This window comes from Pediculus humanus, genomic scaffold (genome assembly GCF_000006295.1).
Source record: "Pediculus humanus corporis 1103172108281 genomic scaffold, whole genome shotgun sequence".
NCBI lineage: Eukaryota > Metazoa > Arthropoda > Insecta > Psocodea > Pediculidae > Pediculus > Pediculus humanus.
In genome coordinates, this window is record NW_002987850.1 from 1,550,391 (window position 1) to 1,569,291 (window position 18,901).

General features: G+C 30.2%; 3 protein-coding genes across 3 annotated transcripts; 1 reads left to right on the top strand and 2 right to left on the bottom strand.

Annotated features, from left to right (window-relative positions):
* Positions 1-262: 262 nt before the first annotated feature.
* On the bottom strand, positions 263-4,383 carry Phum_PHUM515430 (retinoblastoma-binding protein, putative; the record flags this gene model as incomplete). Its single annotated transcript, XM_002431163.1, has 14 exons — positions 263-518; positions 611-793; positions 884-1,039; positions 1,118-1,249; positions 1,338-1,490; positions 1,586-1,742; positions 1,936-2,031; positions 2,145-2,270; positions 2,357-2,857; positions 2,961-3,179; positions 3,261-3,427; positions 3,519-3,664; positions 3,749-3,854; positions 3,977-4,383. 14 exons carry the CDS (start codon positions 4,381-4,383, stop codon positions 263-265), a joined length of 2,805 nt encoding a protein of 934 aa, XP_002431208.1.
* A 1,280-nt stretch (positions 4,384-5,663) lies between these two features.
* Positions 5,664-7,113, top strand: Phum_PHUM515440 (peptide chain release factor, putative; the record flags this gene model as incomplete). Its single annotated transcript, XM_002431164.1, has 4 exons — positions 5,664-5,994; positions 6,079-6,531; positions 6,624-7,009; positions 7,042-7,113. 4 exons carry the CDS (start codon positions 5,664-5,666, stop codon positions 7,111-7,113), a joined length of 1,242 nt encoding a protein of 413 aa, XP_002431209.1.
* A 515-nt stretch (positions 7,114-7,628) lies between these two features.
* Phum_PHUM515450 (uncharacterized protein) lies at positions 7,629-17,829 on the bottom strand (the record flags this gene model as incomplete). The annotated part of the gene is made up of 13 exons (XM_002431165.1): positions 7,629-8,519; positions 8,684-8,845; positions 8,991-9,147; positions 9,231-9,393; positions 9,486-9,762; positions 9,844-10,072; positions 10,155-10,306; positions 10,376-10,653; positions 10,989-11,097; positions 11,159-11,343; positions 12,482-12,703; positions 16,938-17,087; positions 17,349-17,829. 13 exons carry the CDS (start codon positions 17,827-17,829, stop codon positions 7,629-7,631), a joined length of 3,456 nt encoding a protein of 1,151 aa, XP_002431210.1.
* Positions 17,830-18,901: the final 1,072 nt, after the last annotated feature.

The window sequence follows — 18,901 nt, forward strand, 5'->3', positions numbered from 1 at the left end:
ATGTATAAAAATTCTAACTTATAATTAATTTACAAATTGTTAGGCGGCATCAAAACCAAACAAATTTGTTTTAAACATTATCATTAAAAAAAAAAAAAAAAAAAACACTCACTTTTTTTTTTTTTTTGCCATAAACATTTCTTATGACAATAACAATGATGATAATACAATATTTAATAAATAATAATAATAGTAGTTGAAAACAACAACAACAACGACAACAATAATAATAATAATAATAAATCACGAACGCGATTTAAACTCAACCGATTCCTATTCGAATTTTAACGGTTGATACGGTCGCGGGTACGAGCGAACAAAAAAATCTTTCCAACCAATAATAAATAAATGGAAAAAACAAGTACCTGTTATAAGATTGATGATGATGATCGTGTCCGCGGGGAGGTGAATTTTTATAAAATCGTCCTCTCCCCCCTCTTCCTCTGTACCTTCCACGACGATATTCCCTGTGATCCTGATTCCAGGGCTCGTAACCGGTATTTTCGTACCTCTCGCATCTATAAAAAAAAAACATCAGGTTTTTCTTCTCATTTCCTTCCCCTTCTTAATCTCCATAATAAAAAAAAAAATTGATATTTTTTTTTATTACCTTAATGGCGACCTATGCGGCGAATAATATTTCCTAGGTGAATAATTTCTTTCGTGTAAAGGAGACCTAGAATAAGATCTCGAACGAGATCGACTTATCACAAACGATCGAGATCTCGTACGAGATCTCTTTTTCGATCGCGAACGAGATCGCCGCGGTGGCGTTCTCGAACGTGTTCTAGATCTAAAAAAATTTGAACAAACGAATTATTTTAATTTGATTTGTACCGCGCTCTTCCCTTTAGATTCCAGATTTTTCTTTCAGAATTCGTACCTGGATCTGGCTCCCGAAAATGATCGTCTGGATCGTGCGGCTGATCGAGATCTCGATCGAGACGTAGATCTCCTAGATTTTAATTTTTCATTTTTACGTTTGTCCCGTTCCTCCTTTTCTTTCAACATTCTTTGAAAAGCTAAAAATGCTTCTTCCCTGCACAAGACATACACACAAATTAAATACATAAAAAATGATTTCGTGCAATTTCACCTGGATTTATTTTTTCCTTACTCGTTTCTCGGTGGACTAATAGGCCTGCTGCCCGGAGGTGGCGGTTGTCTCATCGTAAACCTTCCTCTATGCATCCTGGGACCTCTAGGCATTCCTCTGTAACCTCTATCGTATATCATGTTCGGATCGTACCTACAAAGAATTACAAGCGTTAATTTTAATTAATAAAAGGTTAATTCAAATAATAATAATGATTCGATTGTGTTTGATAATCACTTACGTCATCGGCGGAGGATGGACCATACCGAAATGTTGATCGTATCCCGGATTCATATAATTCATCGGCCTGTAAGGATCGTATGGAGGCCGAATGGGAGGAACTTCTAACCTTTCATCAACCGTAGGAGTACCCGATCTTTCTTCCACAGGCTCACTACAGGAAATAACAAATTAAAATTTATTAATTTTTTTTTATTCACATTTTCAAAAGTGTAAATAATAATTATTATTATTATTATTTGTAATTACCTGTGCATAAAACCATCGCTTGGGCGAGGAGGGGGATAAGGTTCGGAATTAGGAGGAGGAAGAATAACAGGATGTTGGCCTGAAAATAGAGAAGGAATAGCATAAGAGGGACCTTGGGAAGGATCAGGTAGTCCTTCATTTGGTCGACGATTTTCTACTAAAACAAAAAATTAGTCAAATTATTTATTTTTTTTTTTTTTTTTTTTTTAACATTAAAAAAATTTTTCCTTACAAATAAATCACAAAGTGTTAAAAAAGTAAAACATGACAACAAAGAAAAAAATTTATATAAACGTACCGAAAATTAAAATAAATAATAATAATAATAATAATAATAAAAAAGAACGTACCAGGCGGAGGAGGTTCTTCCGATGAATTACTCGACACCGAACTCACATCGTCAATGTCGATTCCAGCTTTTTTTAATTTTTCTATTTTGCTAACGTCTTTTTCCATTTGTCCGTGAGAATTTTCATGCTAATAATAAAAACAAACAAAATTTTTCATTAAAACAAATTTTCCATATTTTATTTAAAAAAAAAAAAATTGTTTTCCCTACTAACTTTAATTTTATTATTATTATCTAACATCGTGGCATCTAACGGAATTTGGGACTCCATTTTAACATCATCTTTACGCTCATCTATTTTGATGATCATGTTGTTAATATCCTCACGCAGAGGCTCTAAAAAAAAAAAAAAAAAACAAGGATTTCAAAAATGATTTAAACAGATTAAAGGATACAAAAGGAAACAACAATGTCGTCGGTACCTCTTCCATCCCAAATCTTATGTTGATGTTCGAAATTTGTATTGTTCCGTTGGTATCGGATGGGTTTTGCCGTGGGGAAACCAGAATTATTGTCTGGAATACGGGTGATTGAATTCAAATTCGGACGATTCATATTTTGATAATGATAAGGATTCGAACCGGGTCCAGAATGTCTGTAACCGTGATAAGAACCACGTCCGAAGTGATCCGGTCTTTGGTATCCGGTCGTTTGAGGACCTTTCTGATATTGATTTGAACTGTAAGGGGGAGGAGGATATTGAGTGTAACTGGGTGTCACCTCGGGCACCGCCTCCGGATGGGATGAATTCGAATTATCACCGTACGGAGATTTTTCTGAGTAAACGGGAGTGGTTTGATTTTGAAATGGAGAATGGTGTATTTGTAATGCAGAAGCAGGCGAGCTTTGATATACCGGACTTGGTTCTGCTTTGGCAGAAGCCTGTTGAGGAGTATCTTTTGTCGCCGTCGAATCTACATAGTCTGTAAACATTACAATTTTATTTTTAAGTATTTTAAAGACATTTCACGACCAGAACAAAAGTAAAATAATACGATGGCCAACGGAAATAAATTTATTAATTACCCGGTGGTGGAACGAAATCGGGAAGAGATGGCCTGGGAGGCGACGGAGGCCTCTGTTGAATCAATTGCGGTTTCGATTTAACATATCCAGTCTTATTTTTAAAAGTATTTACAGAATTACGAAGAAAACGATTTGGAATCATCGTGTCGGGCGAAACGTTTTTTTCATTACAATCCGGACACTCGGATTCATCAGAATCAACTAAAACGTTGCGAATGCCTGAAATAAAAAATTTCATAAACAACAACCGGAAAATTTTCCTTACATAATAGTAATAATAATAATGATTTAATTCCTTACATTCATCACAAAATGAAATACCACAGCAAGGAATCATTACGGCATCCTGTAATAAATCCTTACAAATCCCGCATATTAAATCTTCTGGAATTGTCGTCGCCGGAGCTGGTTTTTCTTTTTCAATTAAAAAAGGCGGCTTTTCTATTTTTTTTTCTTTGTACACCTCGCTGAAATGGATTAGTATTAGAGTTGAATTAATTACATATCGCAACGGGTTTAAAAAGGGGGAAAAAATTATTAAAAAAAAAGAAACCATACTGATCTATAGCTGGAACGGCATAAATCCCCGAGGGAGTCATTCTTGCTCCTGGTACCTGAGGACCTTCCACTTGTATCATAAAACTTCTCGGTATTCCTGTACTTTTTTTTATTGTGTCCGTCATACCCATATTTGAACTATCAATCTAAAATTGTTAATATCGACATCAAATTTTTTATTTTTATAATAATACAATATAAATTTACTCATTATCATTATTAAAACTTACAGAAGAGGGACAGTCTTTAATCCAATGACCATGCTGATGACATTTGAAACATATATATGAAGCAGGTACTGTTCCAACTTGATTTCCACCTCTAACTTTAACATAACTTAAAAAAACAAAAAAACAAAAAAGGTCAGAAACACAAAATGGAGGATAACATTTACATTAAAACATTATAAAAAAACATTAACATTATTAGAAAACATTAAAAAAAAAAACAAAACTTACTTAGATGGATCATAATCACTTGTCGATTGAGAAATCATCGTTTTGATTTTCTCTTCTTCCGACAAATCTAAACTTGATATATCGACTTGACCGAGACTGTTTTGTTCATTTGTGTCTCCAACTTTACTATTGGCAATTAATTTTTCTTTTTCCCATTGTTTTTTTTGTTGCTGAGTAAGTGGTACTCTTGCAATAATGAGAGATGCATTTTTAGGTATCAAAACATTCTCATCTGAATATGTTTCCTTTGTTTGAGCATTTGTTACTTGTAAATCAAAATCTGAAGTTTTGCCAATTTTTTTCTGTTGCAAGATTGCTTTTTTTAAATCTTTCACAGAGATATGTAATCCATCGAAAGTAACAGTGTCATATTCTAAAGCCGATTTGAATTTATAATGAACTGACATTTTACTGCGAACAAAAAAATATTTACAATAATAATAATATTAAATTTTTTGTTAGATGCATTTACATAACACTACATAAAATTTATTCTGTTCATTGGAAAAAGTATGTAATAAATAATTTTACAAGTAATAATTGGTAATTCTTTCAAAGTGCTAAATATAAAACAAACTTATTTGACCTTCGATTTAAAATAAATGTTTGTAGATTCCAACGAGAATGATTATTGACCATGAGTTAAATTTTAAATTTTAAAACAATGAGAGATAGGAAAGAAGAACAAATATGTAAAATTATTATATATAAAAAAAAAAAATGTTTTAATAAATATATTTATAACAGGAAGTTAAAAGAAATCAAAAATCCAGTCCAAGTCATAAAACCGAATGTCACATTTAAATTTATAAAAAAACTTGTAATAAATTTCTAATGGCTAATGTAAATCATATCAAAATTTATTGTTTAATAATTAATTTAATTGATGACAAAATAAAATTTAATATTTATTTATTTATATCAATTAAAATCAAAAACAAAATTTATAATTTACAAGAATATCTTTTAAATTTTTTTTATACACCTGTTTTACACACGCACACACACACAGAGTTTGATCCAAAATTTCTATTTTTAATAAATTTAAAGTTAAAAATCTGATTAATAAACTAAATTTATTAAATTAGAAAATTAAAATTGTATGTATATTTGAATTAAAAAAAAAAAAAAATTGTTTCGGTAAATGAGAAAAACTTTTGTTGTAAAAATTTAAATATTCGATAAAGTAATTACTCAAATAAACGCAAAAATATTTGTAGAGTATATTTATAAATAAATAAATTTAAATGTGATATTTATTTCTTTAAAAAAAAAATAAAATTAATATTTTAAAATTTAAAAAAATCAAAATATAAAGCATACCTGAGTTATAATTTTTACTTATTTAACATTCAAATTTTAAATAATAAATTTGTTTATTTATTTATTTACTGAATTTAAATGCATTTAACTGAACCAAAATCATTTAAACTGTAAGCAATCCATTTTAAAAAACTGAAATAATTATAACGAATCGATATTTGTTAAAATAAAAATTACACAATCAACAAAACACATCTTTAATTCTCATTACCCAAAGCTTTCCCATTCTCACAGCCTTGTCGAAATAAAAAACAGTTTTCATTTCTTAATCATTACTCTCGTCGCCAACTTAAAAATAAATTTCGTCTGCTACATAATATTTACTTTTTGAAACATAGGAAATAATACATGTAATTACTTACCAATGACTTGTTTACCGTATATTTTTTGTAAATGTTTTCGAGCCGCAACAAAATCCAGATTTCAATTAATTAACGAATCTCATAATTACATTTTTAAATGTAAGTTAAATTATAAGAAAAATATAATTAGACACAGTAGCAATTCACAAGATTTATCCGATCTTTACGATAATGAATCAATGAAAAAATACATAAGTTTTATTGAAAGCGATCATGTAAATTTTTCGGATAATTTTTTAGAAAAAAAATATATAGAAGAAATAAGACATTCAATAGATAAAAAAAAAGAAATAGAATGTGAAATTTTAGCCTTGAACACTGTTAATTCGGAAGGTGATAAAGAAATGGAAAAATTAATAGAATGTGAAAAAAATAATTTTTATAATAAAATAAAAATAATTAAAAATGAAATAATAGAAAAAATTTTACCACATAATTTCGATGGAGGAGAAGAAAGTCAAATTGAAATTCATATATTCCCAGCTGTGGGTGGAGAAGAAGCAAAATATTTTGCCGAAGAACTCTTTAATATGTATGTTAATTATATTATTTATAAAAATTGGAATTGCATTCGTGCTGAAATTAAACAGGATACAAAAGTTGGTCACCTAACATTACAGGGAAATACAATTTACAATTCATTAATATGTGAGGCAGGAGTACACAGAGTGCAAAGAGTTCCAGAGACTGAAAAATTTGGTAGGACGCATACTAGTACATGCAGTTTAAACATTTTTCAAAAATCGTTAAACAATGAAATAATTATCAATCCCAAAGATATAATAATTGAAACATTAAGATCAGGTGGACCTGGTGGTCAAAATGTAAATAAAGTTGAAACCAGAGTGAGAATAAAACACATTCCCACAGGTAAGTTTTTTTTTTTAAAAAAAAAAAAAAAAACAAAATTTCTCATTTTAAATTATCATTCTCACATACATCACATTTTATTATCGAAACAGGTTTGATAATCGAATCGCAAGAATCGAGATATCAATATGAGAATAAAATAAAAGCTTTTAAAAAATTACAATCGACATTGTTGAACATGTACGAGGATAAAATAAACAGTAGTAAAAAAGCAACTCTCAAAGATCAAACTGGTAACAATGATTATTCTGATAAAATAAGAACATATAATTTCAATCAGAATAGAATAACTGATCACAGAATAAATTATTCCCTTTACAACATGGATGCTTTTTTATCAGGTGGAAAAGAATTGGATGACATGATTGAAAGAGTCAAACAGTATAAAAATAGAGAAAACATACTTAAATACGTTGAACAAATATTGAATTCGGATGAATATAAAAAATATAATCAAAATATGATTAAAAAAGAAAAAGTAAAATAATAATAATAATAATTAATTTATAGGAGAATAAAGAAAGAATTCGTTATAGTGTATATTTTTGTACACACACACGCCATGTTCGACGGAGAACATGACGTCATAATAAAAGATTTTAACTAAATAAAATTCGATTGTAATTATAATAATAAAAATGTTTTATATTATGTTATAATTATATATATATATATATATATATATATATATATATTATATAAAAAAATTTTTTCCTTTACAATCGCGACCTTTGACCCCGTTACAATTATCATCATCATCATCATCATCACACGATAAAAATTATATATATATATATATTTATCTATCTACGATTTGTAAAAATGACTAACGTATAAAACGAATCGATAATAATCACCGTTTATTATTATTATAAATATAATAATATAAAAAATTTTAATTTCCTTTTCCGGTTTTTTGTTCGATATCTCATTAAAAAAAAAAAAAAAAAAATTGAATTGCGAGATTATAAAAATTAAATTAATCGATAATTTTTTTTTTTGCGACATTTAATAATAATTCAAGCTATTTTTTACGACACTTAATATAATACAAAATTATTATTATTATTATTATTATCATCTCTGATTTTTTTTATTCAGGTATTGTGCTGGGAATCGGAATCCCCGCCGCTTGACGCCATTGAAAAATTTGCCGAATCTCTATTGTGCATGTTAGGAAGTCTCGGAATTCCCGTGTATTGAAGTTTTTTACCGTAGGGAGATGGAAATAATCTCACTCCGTTGTGATGTATGGGTATGGTAGTGTGAGGCCTCGGAAAATTCATCATGGGTTGTACGGGTATTACGGGTGGAGCCGGAGGACAGGGTAAAGGCATTGTATTGCACGGATAAATCACAGGTGGAGGAGGTACTTGGGTGGGAAAATGAGGAAGTGTCGCCGAACCTCCTTCGTCCGTTACGAATGACGTCATTCTCATGTTCGTCGATCTTCCGAAAGGTTCTTCTTTCAATTCCGGTGGCCTCGATAAATCTGCCGTTAAAGGTCTCGTGTTTTTCCTACGTATAACGACCGTGTCTTCTGGATTTTCTAATATCACGGCTGGTACGACACTTGATGTGACCGACGGCGGTTGAACGACCTGTTTATCGTCATTATTAATAAACGAATTCAATTTTTTTATAAACCTTCCATATTGTTTTACCTGTTCCGTCGGATTCGGACCGAAATTGTACATGGCTTGAGAACCAGGAGCGTTCGGTGGTAATATGTTTCTTTGCAATGAACAACTTTTCCATTGGACTTGTCTGGGTTCTTGATGTGCCGTCAAATCGTCCACGCTCGTCGCCCTTCTCGAACTTGCGTTCGAATGTACGCCGCTCGATGATTCGCTATTTTGAACGCCCGGAGGTGATCCGCCAGACCCTGATTGTGATCCCGACGATACCGAACTCGAACGAGGTGTCAGTTCTTCGTGTGGCATACCCGAATCCGCTCGTCTTAAACATTTAGGAGTAATACTGGCAGTCTAAAAACAAAACGAAATCTTTTATTAAAAACTCAATCAATCAATCAATCAAATCTACTTTTAAAAAAAATTATATGTACCTTATCGATTAAATTATTATTATTACTATTATTGTTAATGTTAATGTTATTAATATTGTTATTGTTATTATTATTATTATGTACAGTTATGGTTGCCGATTGATTAAGATCCGGTGGTGGTGGTGGGGGCAGAGGTAATTCGTTAGGCTCAGGCGTTAACAACGGGCTGGGATCTTCGTAATCCGGTTGCAATTCTCTACTCCTTGCAAATGTCACGTTATCATCTCGAAGTACGTGTTCCAGCAACTGCTCAATTAAGTTTTCACGTTAAATTTTAGTACAATGACCCATTATTATTATTATTATTATTGCATTTCCGCGAACTTTGACACGTTTTATCCAGGCATGCGCGTTAGAATTTTTATGGTACGTCAGAACCTTTATTACGAACCTTGTTATCCTCCGAAATGTTATCATCCGCCCTTATTTTCATATTCGATGGACCGACTCTCAATGTTGCATAATCGCCATCGTCTTCGCATATGATTCCACCGTTCGTATTATCCAATCGATTTTTCATCCTATCTTTGCAATCCCCCAAAGATCCCCTAAAAAAAAAAAACATTATTATTATTATTATTTCTGAGAAACGAATAGTTTCGTTATAATAATAATAATAATTATGTTCAACCTCATGATCGTGTCGTCGAATGTAACTTTATGCTTTTGACTAGAATTTAATTTTTTACTGAACCAATTCATTCTATCAGAATCTGATGGAGAACATCTTGGAGAACGAGGTTTCGGTCTCAACCAATAAATTTCAGTATCGTCATCTCCGCCATCTTGATTTCCTACACGGAGACACATTAATAAAAAAATGAAATCGTTTTTATTAAAAAAAAAAAACAAAAATCCTCGCGTTAAATTCATCATTTGAACTAACCTTGAGCGTTCAATTTAGCTTTTCTTTCGATGGCGGATTTTTTAATGGCGTTTATGATTGTTTTCTTAGGTGATGATTCGGAAACGGTAAACGTTCTCCCACCCCCGACGACCAACAATGGTGACGTAATTTCATCCCCAGGATTTGTCGACGATATCAAATCCACATCCGTTACGAGTTTAACGGATCTCGCCGAACGTACGGCTGCTCTTCCCACAGTGACTCTCAATTGGAAAATCCAATTTTGTTTAATTGTCAATATTAACCACGTTAATACCTGCGGAAACGGAAACGTTCATGTTTTAACGGCGTCGCCACGAAAATGTTGCGGGTATGTAATTTATCATCATGTGCTTACCCATAGGAAAAGATGCAATATGGCGGCTATAACGCATGCTAATATCGTACCGTCCAAACTGCTCCTGTACACGACCGTGTAATCGTGAAGTAGGGGGGCATGACAAACCCCTAAAGCAATTAAAACTGACAAAGCTGCACAATGAGTGAAATAACCCCAACCGCTACTTTTCCTTTCTCTAAAAACTATAACCTTTCTCTCTCTTTCCGTATTTAAAAATGCGTTGAACCTGAAATTCGTTAATTAAATTTCAAAAAACCAGAGAAGAAGAGAAGTAATATTATTATTATTATTATTATTATTATTATTACCTTCCGTAACCGTATAAGTATAAGACGAGACTGGATGAAAGGACCAAAAGTGATGAGAGAGTGAATAAACCGAGAGTGAAATAACCGTCTAGAAGAAATGGCGACTCTGTTGTTTTTTTCAAAAATGGCAACGTTTCGTGTATTCCGACCATCTTGAAATTAATAATAATGATTTTTAATATAGAGAAATCCGTCGGCTACGCTATAGAAAAAAAACTTACTTGTATTTTATAAAGAATGGACATTCCGGAAAATGATAAAAGATTTTGTAACATGTTTCCAATGAGTTGAAATGAGAAAAGAGTACCGAACCATTTGTTCGTGTTCCAGAACACGGATGGATAACGAACGGCATATACTAAAAGTGCTAAACCGTAATTTATAAATTCCAATGAAATCGTTCCTAAAACTAAAAAACAAATAATAAACGTTATCATCATCATCATCATCATCATAATTATTGTCATCGTCGTCGTCGTCGTCGTCGTCATTACAAAAGCTAAAAAAACAATTGACAATAATATATTTAAAAATTATTATTGTGTTATTAGTAATTTATGACGTCAGAGCGTCGTGTCAGAAGATATTAAAATCGTCTGCTAAAATCAACCACGTTTTGTTTTGAATAATCCTGAGTTAAATTAAGTGTGATAAGTTAAGTGGGTTTAAGTAGTATAAGTAGGCGGTGGCGGTGATGTAAAAAAAAAAAAAAAAAATTTTTTTTTTTTTTTTTTTAAATTAAGTTAGCGGTTGGAGGAGGAAAAGAAGAAGAAGGGGGGGGGAAACTTTACAAAAAAAAAAAATTCACGACAACATTTTTTAACATGCCAAAACATGGATTAATAAAAACTCCCGGTCTGGTATTATTTATACGACATAACGAACGACGAGGGCATTTTGAAAGGAAAAAAAAAAAAAAAAAAGTAGAAAAGGGAAACTTTTCCTTGAATAATTCAACTTGAAGCACATCCATTATTAATAAGTTAAAGGCCGGGAAAGAGAACGGGAAGGGTGGTGGTGGTGGTGGAAAAAATAATAAAGTTGGTAGACGTGGCGAAGGAAGAAAAAGGAGAGGGGAAAGAAAAAACGATAAGAGACCCGAATAGTACTGTATTTCTTGCTATTCTGATTTTCAAGACATTTTTTTTTTCATTCCTTTTTTTACTTCCTTCATTTTTTTTTTTTTTTACTATGTTAAAATAAAAGAAAAAGAGTGTGAGAATTGTAGGGTAGAAAAGAAGATGAGTGGAAGGAGAGAAGGGGGAAGTGGGGAATAAAATAAAATGCAAAGAAAAGCAGTAGCAGCAGTAAAAACCATTTGAGAAAATATGACGAAGAAGAGGAGGGGAAAAAAATTATTTTAATTTTTTTTTTTTGTTTGTTTGTTTGTTGGTGGAAAACAAAAAAAAAACTGGGGGAAATGACGTCAACAACCACAAAAAAAAATTCAAGTTGGACAAAAGATTCGAAAAAGCGGGAAAAAAAACAAACACAAACACACGCACACGCACAAACAAACTTTATTTATTATAACGATCACGTGTTATTTTTTTCCCCCCTTTTGTGAATTATTATTATTATTTAAATTGACACAATGGCGGTTTACGTTTCGAAAAGTGTAAATAATTTTTAAAAAATTATTCATTACCTATGCGTAAATGATTTGATATAAATTCCCCTTCCCGCGACGAAAGTAACGAACGAATGTAATTTAGTACGCGTTTCATAGAGTAAATAAATAAAACAAATTCAAAAAATTAATGATAGAGCGCGCACTTGTCGCACTTGTCGCGCTTTCACAAATTTAAAAAATAATAAAACGCGAATAACGAGCGGTGCCAAAAAGTTTTAATGATAACCGTTATCATTTAAATCGAACACGTTTCCGTATAGATTTAAATTTTTTTTTACGTTAAAGAAAAAGAAAATCTCGGGAAAAATTTCAATCTGTAATAATATTTAAAAAAATTTTGATAAAATAAAATAAAAATTATACGAAATTAATCACGTAATAATAATAATAATAATAATAATAATAAATCCGTTAAACGATATTAAAATTTAACATACACACGAAATGATCTAAAAGTTAATAAAATCAAATTAAACAGACCAAAAATTTGAAAAATAAACAAATAACGAGGGTAAAATAAAGAGAGAGATAGAGAGAGAGAGAGAAAACCGTTTAGGTTCAATAGTGCGTCAAATGATAAGTACTTATAATCCAGTAAAAGATTTATTTTTCTAACAAAAACCGTTGAACCGTTTTTAAAGCTCAAAAAAAAAAAAAAACTAAAATTCTGGTTAAATCTCTAAAGAAAACTTACCGGTATTATCTCCGAAAGATGAAACGATCATATCTTTCAAATCTTTGTTGATTGATGGAGAATTTAAATCATCGGTATCATCGATCGAATTCATTTGTAACGGACGAGCCGTCGGTAAATAAGTTGAGTTTGGTAAAGAAGGCGGTGGAGTCATAAAACTCAATACAACGAGACGATCTCTATGAGCACCCATAAAATCTAAATCCGTTTTCCATATGAAATCTGAATGTTAAAAAAAAATTATTTTCTTCTCATTTTCATCAATTTTCTTAAAATATTTTTCTTTAAGGGTGGGTCATCATCCGATTTTATCGTCTTGTTCTCCTCCTTCTTTAAATATTCTCCTCGTTATTATTAAGTTATTAATAATAATAATAATAAAAACGAAAAGGTTTGCGACGGATTTATTATAAAATCCGACTTATAAATAAATAAATAAAAATTCATTTTATACGTATTAACGACATTTTTCCCCGTCCCAATCTCCATTTTTTTTTTTTTAAACGTCCGACAAATATACCTTTGTTGTGATAATATTTTAAAACGCAATTAAAATCGTAATAAAACGATACAAAGGCAAAACAAAGAGATGCAATGAAAGAGAGAGAGAGAGAGAGAGAGAGAGAGAAAGGGAGAGAAAGAGAGGAGAGAGAGAGTGAGAGAGTTTCGGTAAAACATCTGTTTAATAAAACTAATATGGCGTTCGGAATACGTGTGTGCGTTTAATAATTGCCATGTAAAACGATATCGTTTTTTAACAACAAAATTTGTCGTCCATCAAACGTGACGACGACGACGACTCGATCGAATGAAAAAATTATTGAAAATGAAAAATTATTTTGTTCAAACTACCGCAAAAAAATATATCCGCCATTTTTAAATTATATAATTTACACTTCATTTCACATATTCCGCATCATTGACACGCACACACACTCATGACGCTCCGCAAGTACACGGAACTAACTTAATTTATTTTCGAATGAGTAATAATAATAATAATAATAATTGTTTGTTGTTTGTCGTTTATTATTATTATTATTTAATTTTAAACGTTTTGTTAAATTCAAACAAGTGTTTTTATACACACGTCGAAAGTTTTTATAACGAATTAAATAAATAATTAATGATAGAAGGGGGTGATCCGATGTAAACATGAGATCGAGTCCGCCATATTGTTTTTTTTTTAGGTAATTATTTATTGTACGTCACGTGGGAGTCTTTTTGTTAAAATCTTCTTATGCAACCGTCATTATTTGTTTACACTTTTCGTCGTCGTTGTCGTCATTTCCACCATTTTGAATAAAATAATAATGATAATGATTCGGTAATAAAAAAAAAAAGAAATTTATCACACCCGTCGTTTAAAAAACATTTTTTTTTCTTTTTTGTTTTAATTCGAATAAAAGACAATCAAATATTTATTTGAAGGAAACGAAAAAAGGAAAAAAAGGAAGAAAAAGGAAAGAAAAAAAAGGAAAATTAAATTAAAAAGGAACGAGAGAGAGAAAAAAAAATTTTATCTGCTGTTGTTGTTGTTTGAGCACAAAATTGAAGCCTTTTTTTTTTTTTTTTTTTTAAATGCGAAAGAAAATCGTTTGTTTGTTTGTTCGTTCGTTTGTACGTTCGATTGTTTGTTCTATCTTTACTACTTCCTTCCTACTTTTTTCCTTAGTCATTCCATCTCACTCACTCTTTCTATTTTGAAAAACAAAATGGAGAGAAGGAAAAAAAAGGGGGGGGGGGCTTCAATCATAAGAAAAGGTTTGCGGTGTATTTCAACACAGATGCTGATGCCATTTCAATTTTGCCAACGTCAACGAATAAAAAAAAAAAAGAAAAAAGAAAAAGAAAATTGAAAAAATTGTTTTGTTTTTCCCATACATATAAAATTTAAACCAGAATTTTTTTATTTATTTTTTTTTTGCGTACACAAATACAAATAATAATAAATAAAATCGATATACGATATGAATCGATAGATCGATCGATCGATCGATAACAATAATAATAATAATTATATCAATCGAAAAGGAAAAATTGAAATAAATAAAAAACGTGATAAGAATTCAATTTTCAATGTTAAACAGAAACGGAGGAAGAAGGTTTTTTTGTAAAATAACGACGACGTGTAACTAGAATCAATCCCCTTACGGGCTAAAAATTCAATACGGTAAAAAAAAAGTAGTAATAATAATAATAATAATAATAATCTGAGATTTAATCAAATCTCCATTTTCCCACACGAATACGAAAATTTTTTTTAAAAAAAAAAAAAAAAAAAAAAAAAAAGGGGAGTTGAATGAGGGGCGAAAAAGGGAAGAAGGTTCTTCAGAAGGTTAGGCTCGGGAGGGGGAGGGGCGAGAGGGGCGAAAAAAAGAAAAGAAAACAAGAAATTTTGCAATTCATCGAAATAATTCCATTAAAAGTTATGAAAAAAAAAAAAAATTATATTAAATCAATGAAAAATTTTGTGAATGCGTTTGACGTATTGTATTTTTCCTATTTGATTTATTTATTGTTAGAAATAAGAAAAAAAAAATTTTTTTTTCTTCTGCTGTGAAATCTAAGATTTTTTATTTTCAAACATTAAAATAAATAAAAACCTTTCGTGATTGAATTTTCACACTTGTTGTTGTTGTGAAAAAGAAAAAAAAATTAAAATTGATGACGTGGTTCCAGATAAAATGGAATAATTTCCCTTCCCCTTCCCTCTCCTTCTATCGCGTTATTTTATTTACCCTCACCTGAATTTTATTTTTTTTTCATTTAATCGTACCCGACATTTTTTTATTTAAAAAAAAAAAAAAACAAAACACGGATCCGTCATATTGAAACCCTTCCCCTCCCCACCCCGAAATATGATTAATGATTTCTGCCACGTCGATTTTCTTGGACGCGATCGAAACCCGATGCGTAATACGTAATTGATGCGTTCTTCCGTAAGATCGGCCATTTTCTTTTTTTTTTCCACAGAGTAAAAAAATTTTCCTCTATTTTAACCGATTCTATCACTACCCCGCCGCCACACGCCACATTTTCGAATTAAATTTTTTTTTAATTTTTATTTTCTCTATGACTTTTTTCGATGATTAAAATCTCTAAAATCATTATCGTTCGATAAAAAAATGTCCTGCGAAATTTTCAACCGACAAATTTTATCAAATAATTTGGTAGAAAAAAAAAGAGAGAGAGGGAGAGATAAAGAGACAGAGAAAGAGAGAGAGAGAAAAATCGTCAACTGGGGAATTACACACCCTTGGGAAATATTTTTACTTCCGTTTTTTATCCTTTTTAACTCCTCCTCTCCCGCCTCCTTCTCCCTCCCCCAGAAAAAAAACTAATAATGGAGGATTTAAAACCCGATTTCCGTTTCAACAATGACATAATAATAATAATGATAATAATAACAATACAGAAGAAAATATATATATATAAAATTTTGAGAAATCGTTTTTCCGACTGTCACGTGAAGATAAAAGTCAAAATGAAAGAAAAAAAACGTTTTAAACCGTAAAATAGACTCGACAGCTAAACAAACACTAGCAGTAGTAATAGTAATAGAAATAATAATAATAATAATAATAATAATAATAATAATAATAATAATAATAATAATAATAATAATAATAACGACGACGAAGGCAAGAATTTTAAAGACAATAATAATAATAATAATAATGATGATTTTTGAACGCGTTTTATTAACTTTACAACCGACATAATGTGAAAATTTTCATTTAATGCTTTCCATTTATTTATTTATATATATATATAAGTATAAACAAACAAACGAACAAACAAACAAACAAATAAACGAACAAACAATTCCTTTTTGTATGTTTAAAGTTGAAAATTTATCATTTGATTTATTCTCATTTTGGGAAAACAAATTAATAATGTTTTAAAAAACGATTTCTGCCAAATTTACGCAACGAAAAGTTATTATCATTATCATTATTATTATCATTATTATCATCATTATCATTATTATTATCACCATTATCATTATTATTATTATTACCCCCATTATTATTATTATTTTTCCCTTAATAATAAATTATTTGACGCGGTCAAATTTGTTTCCTTGTAAATTTAATAAACATTTAAATTTCGTTACTTAAAAAAAAAATGGGGAGAAGGGGGGAACAATGCTACAAACTTTTGAAAAAAAAAAAATGGTGGAAATGGTATTTCACAACGATAATAATAATAACATTACAACAAACGTAATATAACGAAAATAATTTTTATAGATATTATAATATTTATCGAACATATTAAAACCATAGTCGATAAGAAAATAATAATAATGATAATAAAAAAATTCCGATTGGAATTTTCGAAAAATTTCTAGAAAAAAGGAAAAAATTCCATCGAACGTATTTTTATTCGGGTTTAATAAAAAAAAAAGAGAGAGAGAGAGGAAAAAAAATATTATTATTATTATGATTACCTTTTGGAAGAAACCCTGAGTGTATTAATCGAGCTTCCATTATTAATTTTGCCATTAGAAGACAAAAACCGGAAGTCAAGTGTAAAAACGGCGCTGTCGGTCCTCCGTGTTGCCAAAGACTACGAAAAACTCCCTGATTATCACTCGAACCTTTTAACAAAAAAAAAAAAATTTTTGAGTCACTCATCGTCTGCTACGACAAACAATAAAAAAAAAAAAGCGGAAATACACAAGCGGCCATTTTGAAAAGCTAAGCGACACACGCGTGAGTATGTGAAACATTTGTTTTTTTTTTTAATAAATTACCCAAAGGATTTGTCTTCTGTAAAATCACATCATATCGAATTTAATAAAATAATCGATTGATCGATCGATCGATAGGTAATGATAATAATGATGATAAAAACTCACCTAAAAGAACGCTGGGCGGATCCGCCGTGCAAGTGCTTAAATTTCTACCCAATTTAAAACCGTCGTTGGCTAAATTTCCTATTTTAAATATGGCGGAAATTAAAAAAAATGGCAAAACAACGACGGAAACGCACATAAAAGCTAAATAAGCGTTCGATTCTAATCGTGGCGGAGGTTGAACGGTCCAAGGCAACGAGGAATAGCCTAAAAACCTTTTGGCACATTGTGCTGCCAAATAAGCTTGAAAGGTTGTCAAGACAAGGCCGTACCAAACTGACCAAAGGCAATTCACGTGTGGTTTCATACAGGTATTTTTACGTAACGATTTCCTTCTTCCTCTATTATTATTATTATTGATGTAATTTTTTCCAGTCGGCGTGATGGTTACTTTCGGTTTTATCTTTCCACGATTCCCACTACTGTTACTACTACCACCATCGTTATGATTTTCATAAGAAATTAAACTTCCGGTCATCGACATTTTAATTATCTGAAAGAAGAAGGAAAAAAAGCGATTTTAATTAATTAAATTAAAAAATTTTCATTCAACTTTAAAACAAACAAACAGACGAACAAACAAACGAACAAACGGAAAATATTGTATTTCTCATTTCTCATTCGTTTCCGCCCCTTCCCCCTCCCACCTCCTCCCTACTTTCCCCTTTTGAATGTCACCCTTTTCATCCTTTCTCCTTTTTGATTTCATCTCCTCAACATTTTACGGGGGGGGGGGGAAAGGAATAAAATAAATAAATTTTTCCGATTGGTTAAAAATATATAAACAAAAAAATTATTCAAAATGGCTACGCGCTCCTTCATTCATTTATTTATTTATTTATTTATTTATTATTTATTTACTTTTTTTTTTTTGCTCCAGTCAAAAAAAAATATTAATAAAAAATTCCTACAACGTTTTATTATTATTATTAATTCGGTGGTGTTTTTCCAGGAAAAAAAAAAAGAAAACAAGGTACTTTATATTCCTACGAAACGAAACGGGAGGGAAAAAAAATGGCGTCGTTTTAAGCGTCGTCTTTTGTTTTGTTTTTGTTTTTTTGCGACAAAATTCAAATAGTGCGGGGAAATTTTTTTTCTGTTTGTCGACATTTTATTATTCTATGAATACGAGAATAACTTAAGACCGTTAAGAAAAAAAAAAAAATTTTTTTAATTCATTCGAACAATTAAAAATTTTGTTGACGTAATAATAATTACACGTTTAAATCATTCAATGCATTTTTTTTTTTTTTAATTTTCTCACTTGAACACGAAGCCATCTTGTTTTTAAAAGAAAAATTTATTCATGGAATTTTTAATTTTTTTAATTTTTTTTTTTTTAAATAATTTTTACTTAATGACACTTTTAAAAACGAAAAAAAAAAAAAAATTTTTTTTGCTCGAGTTTGCATTTTTCCTTTTTTTCCTTTAAAAAAAAAAAAAAAAAAAAAACAGCAAAATTTAAATAAGAAAAAAAAAAAAATTTTTTTAAACTTACCTCAAATCGAAATTAAATTTTTCATTTTTCGATATTATTATTATTATCATTCTCCGTG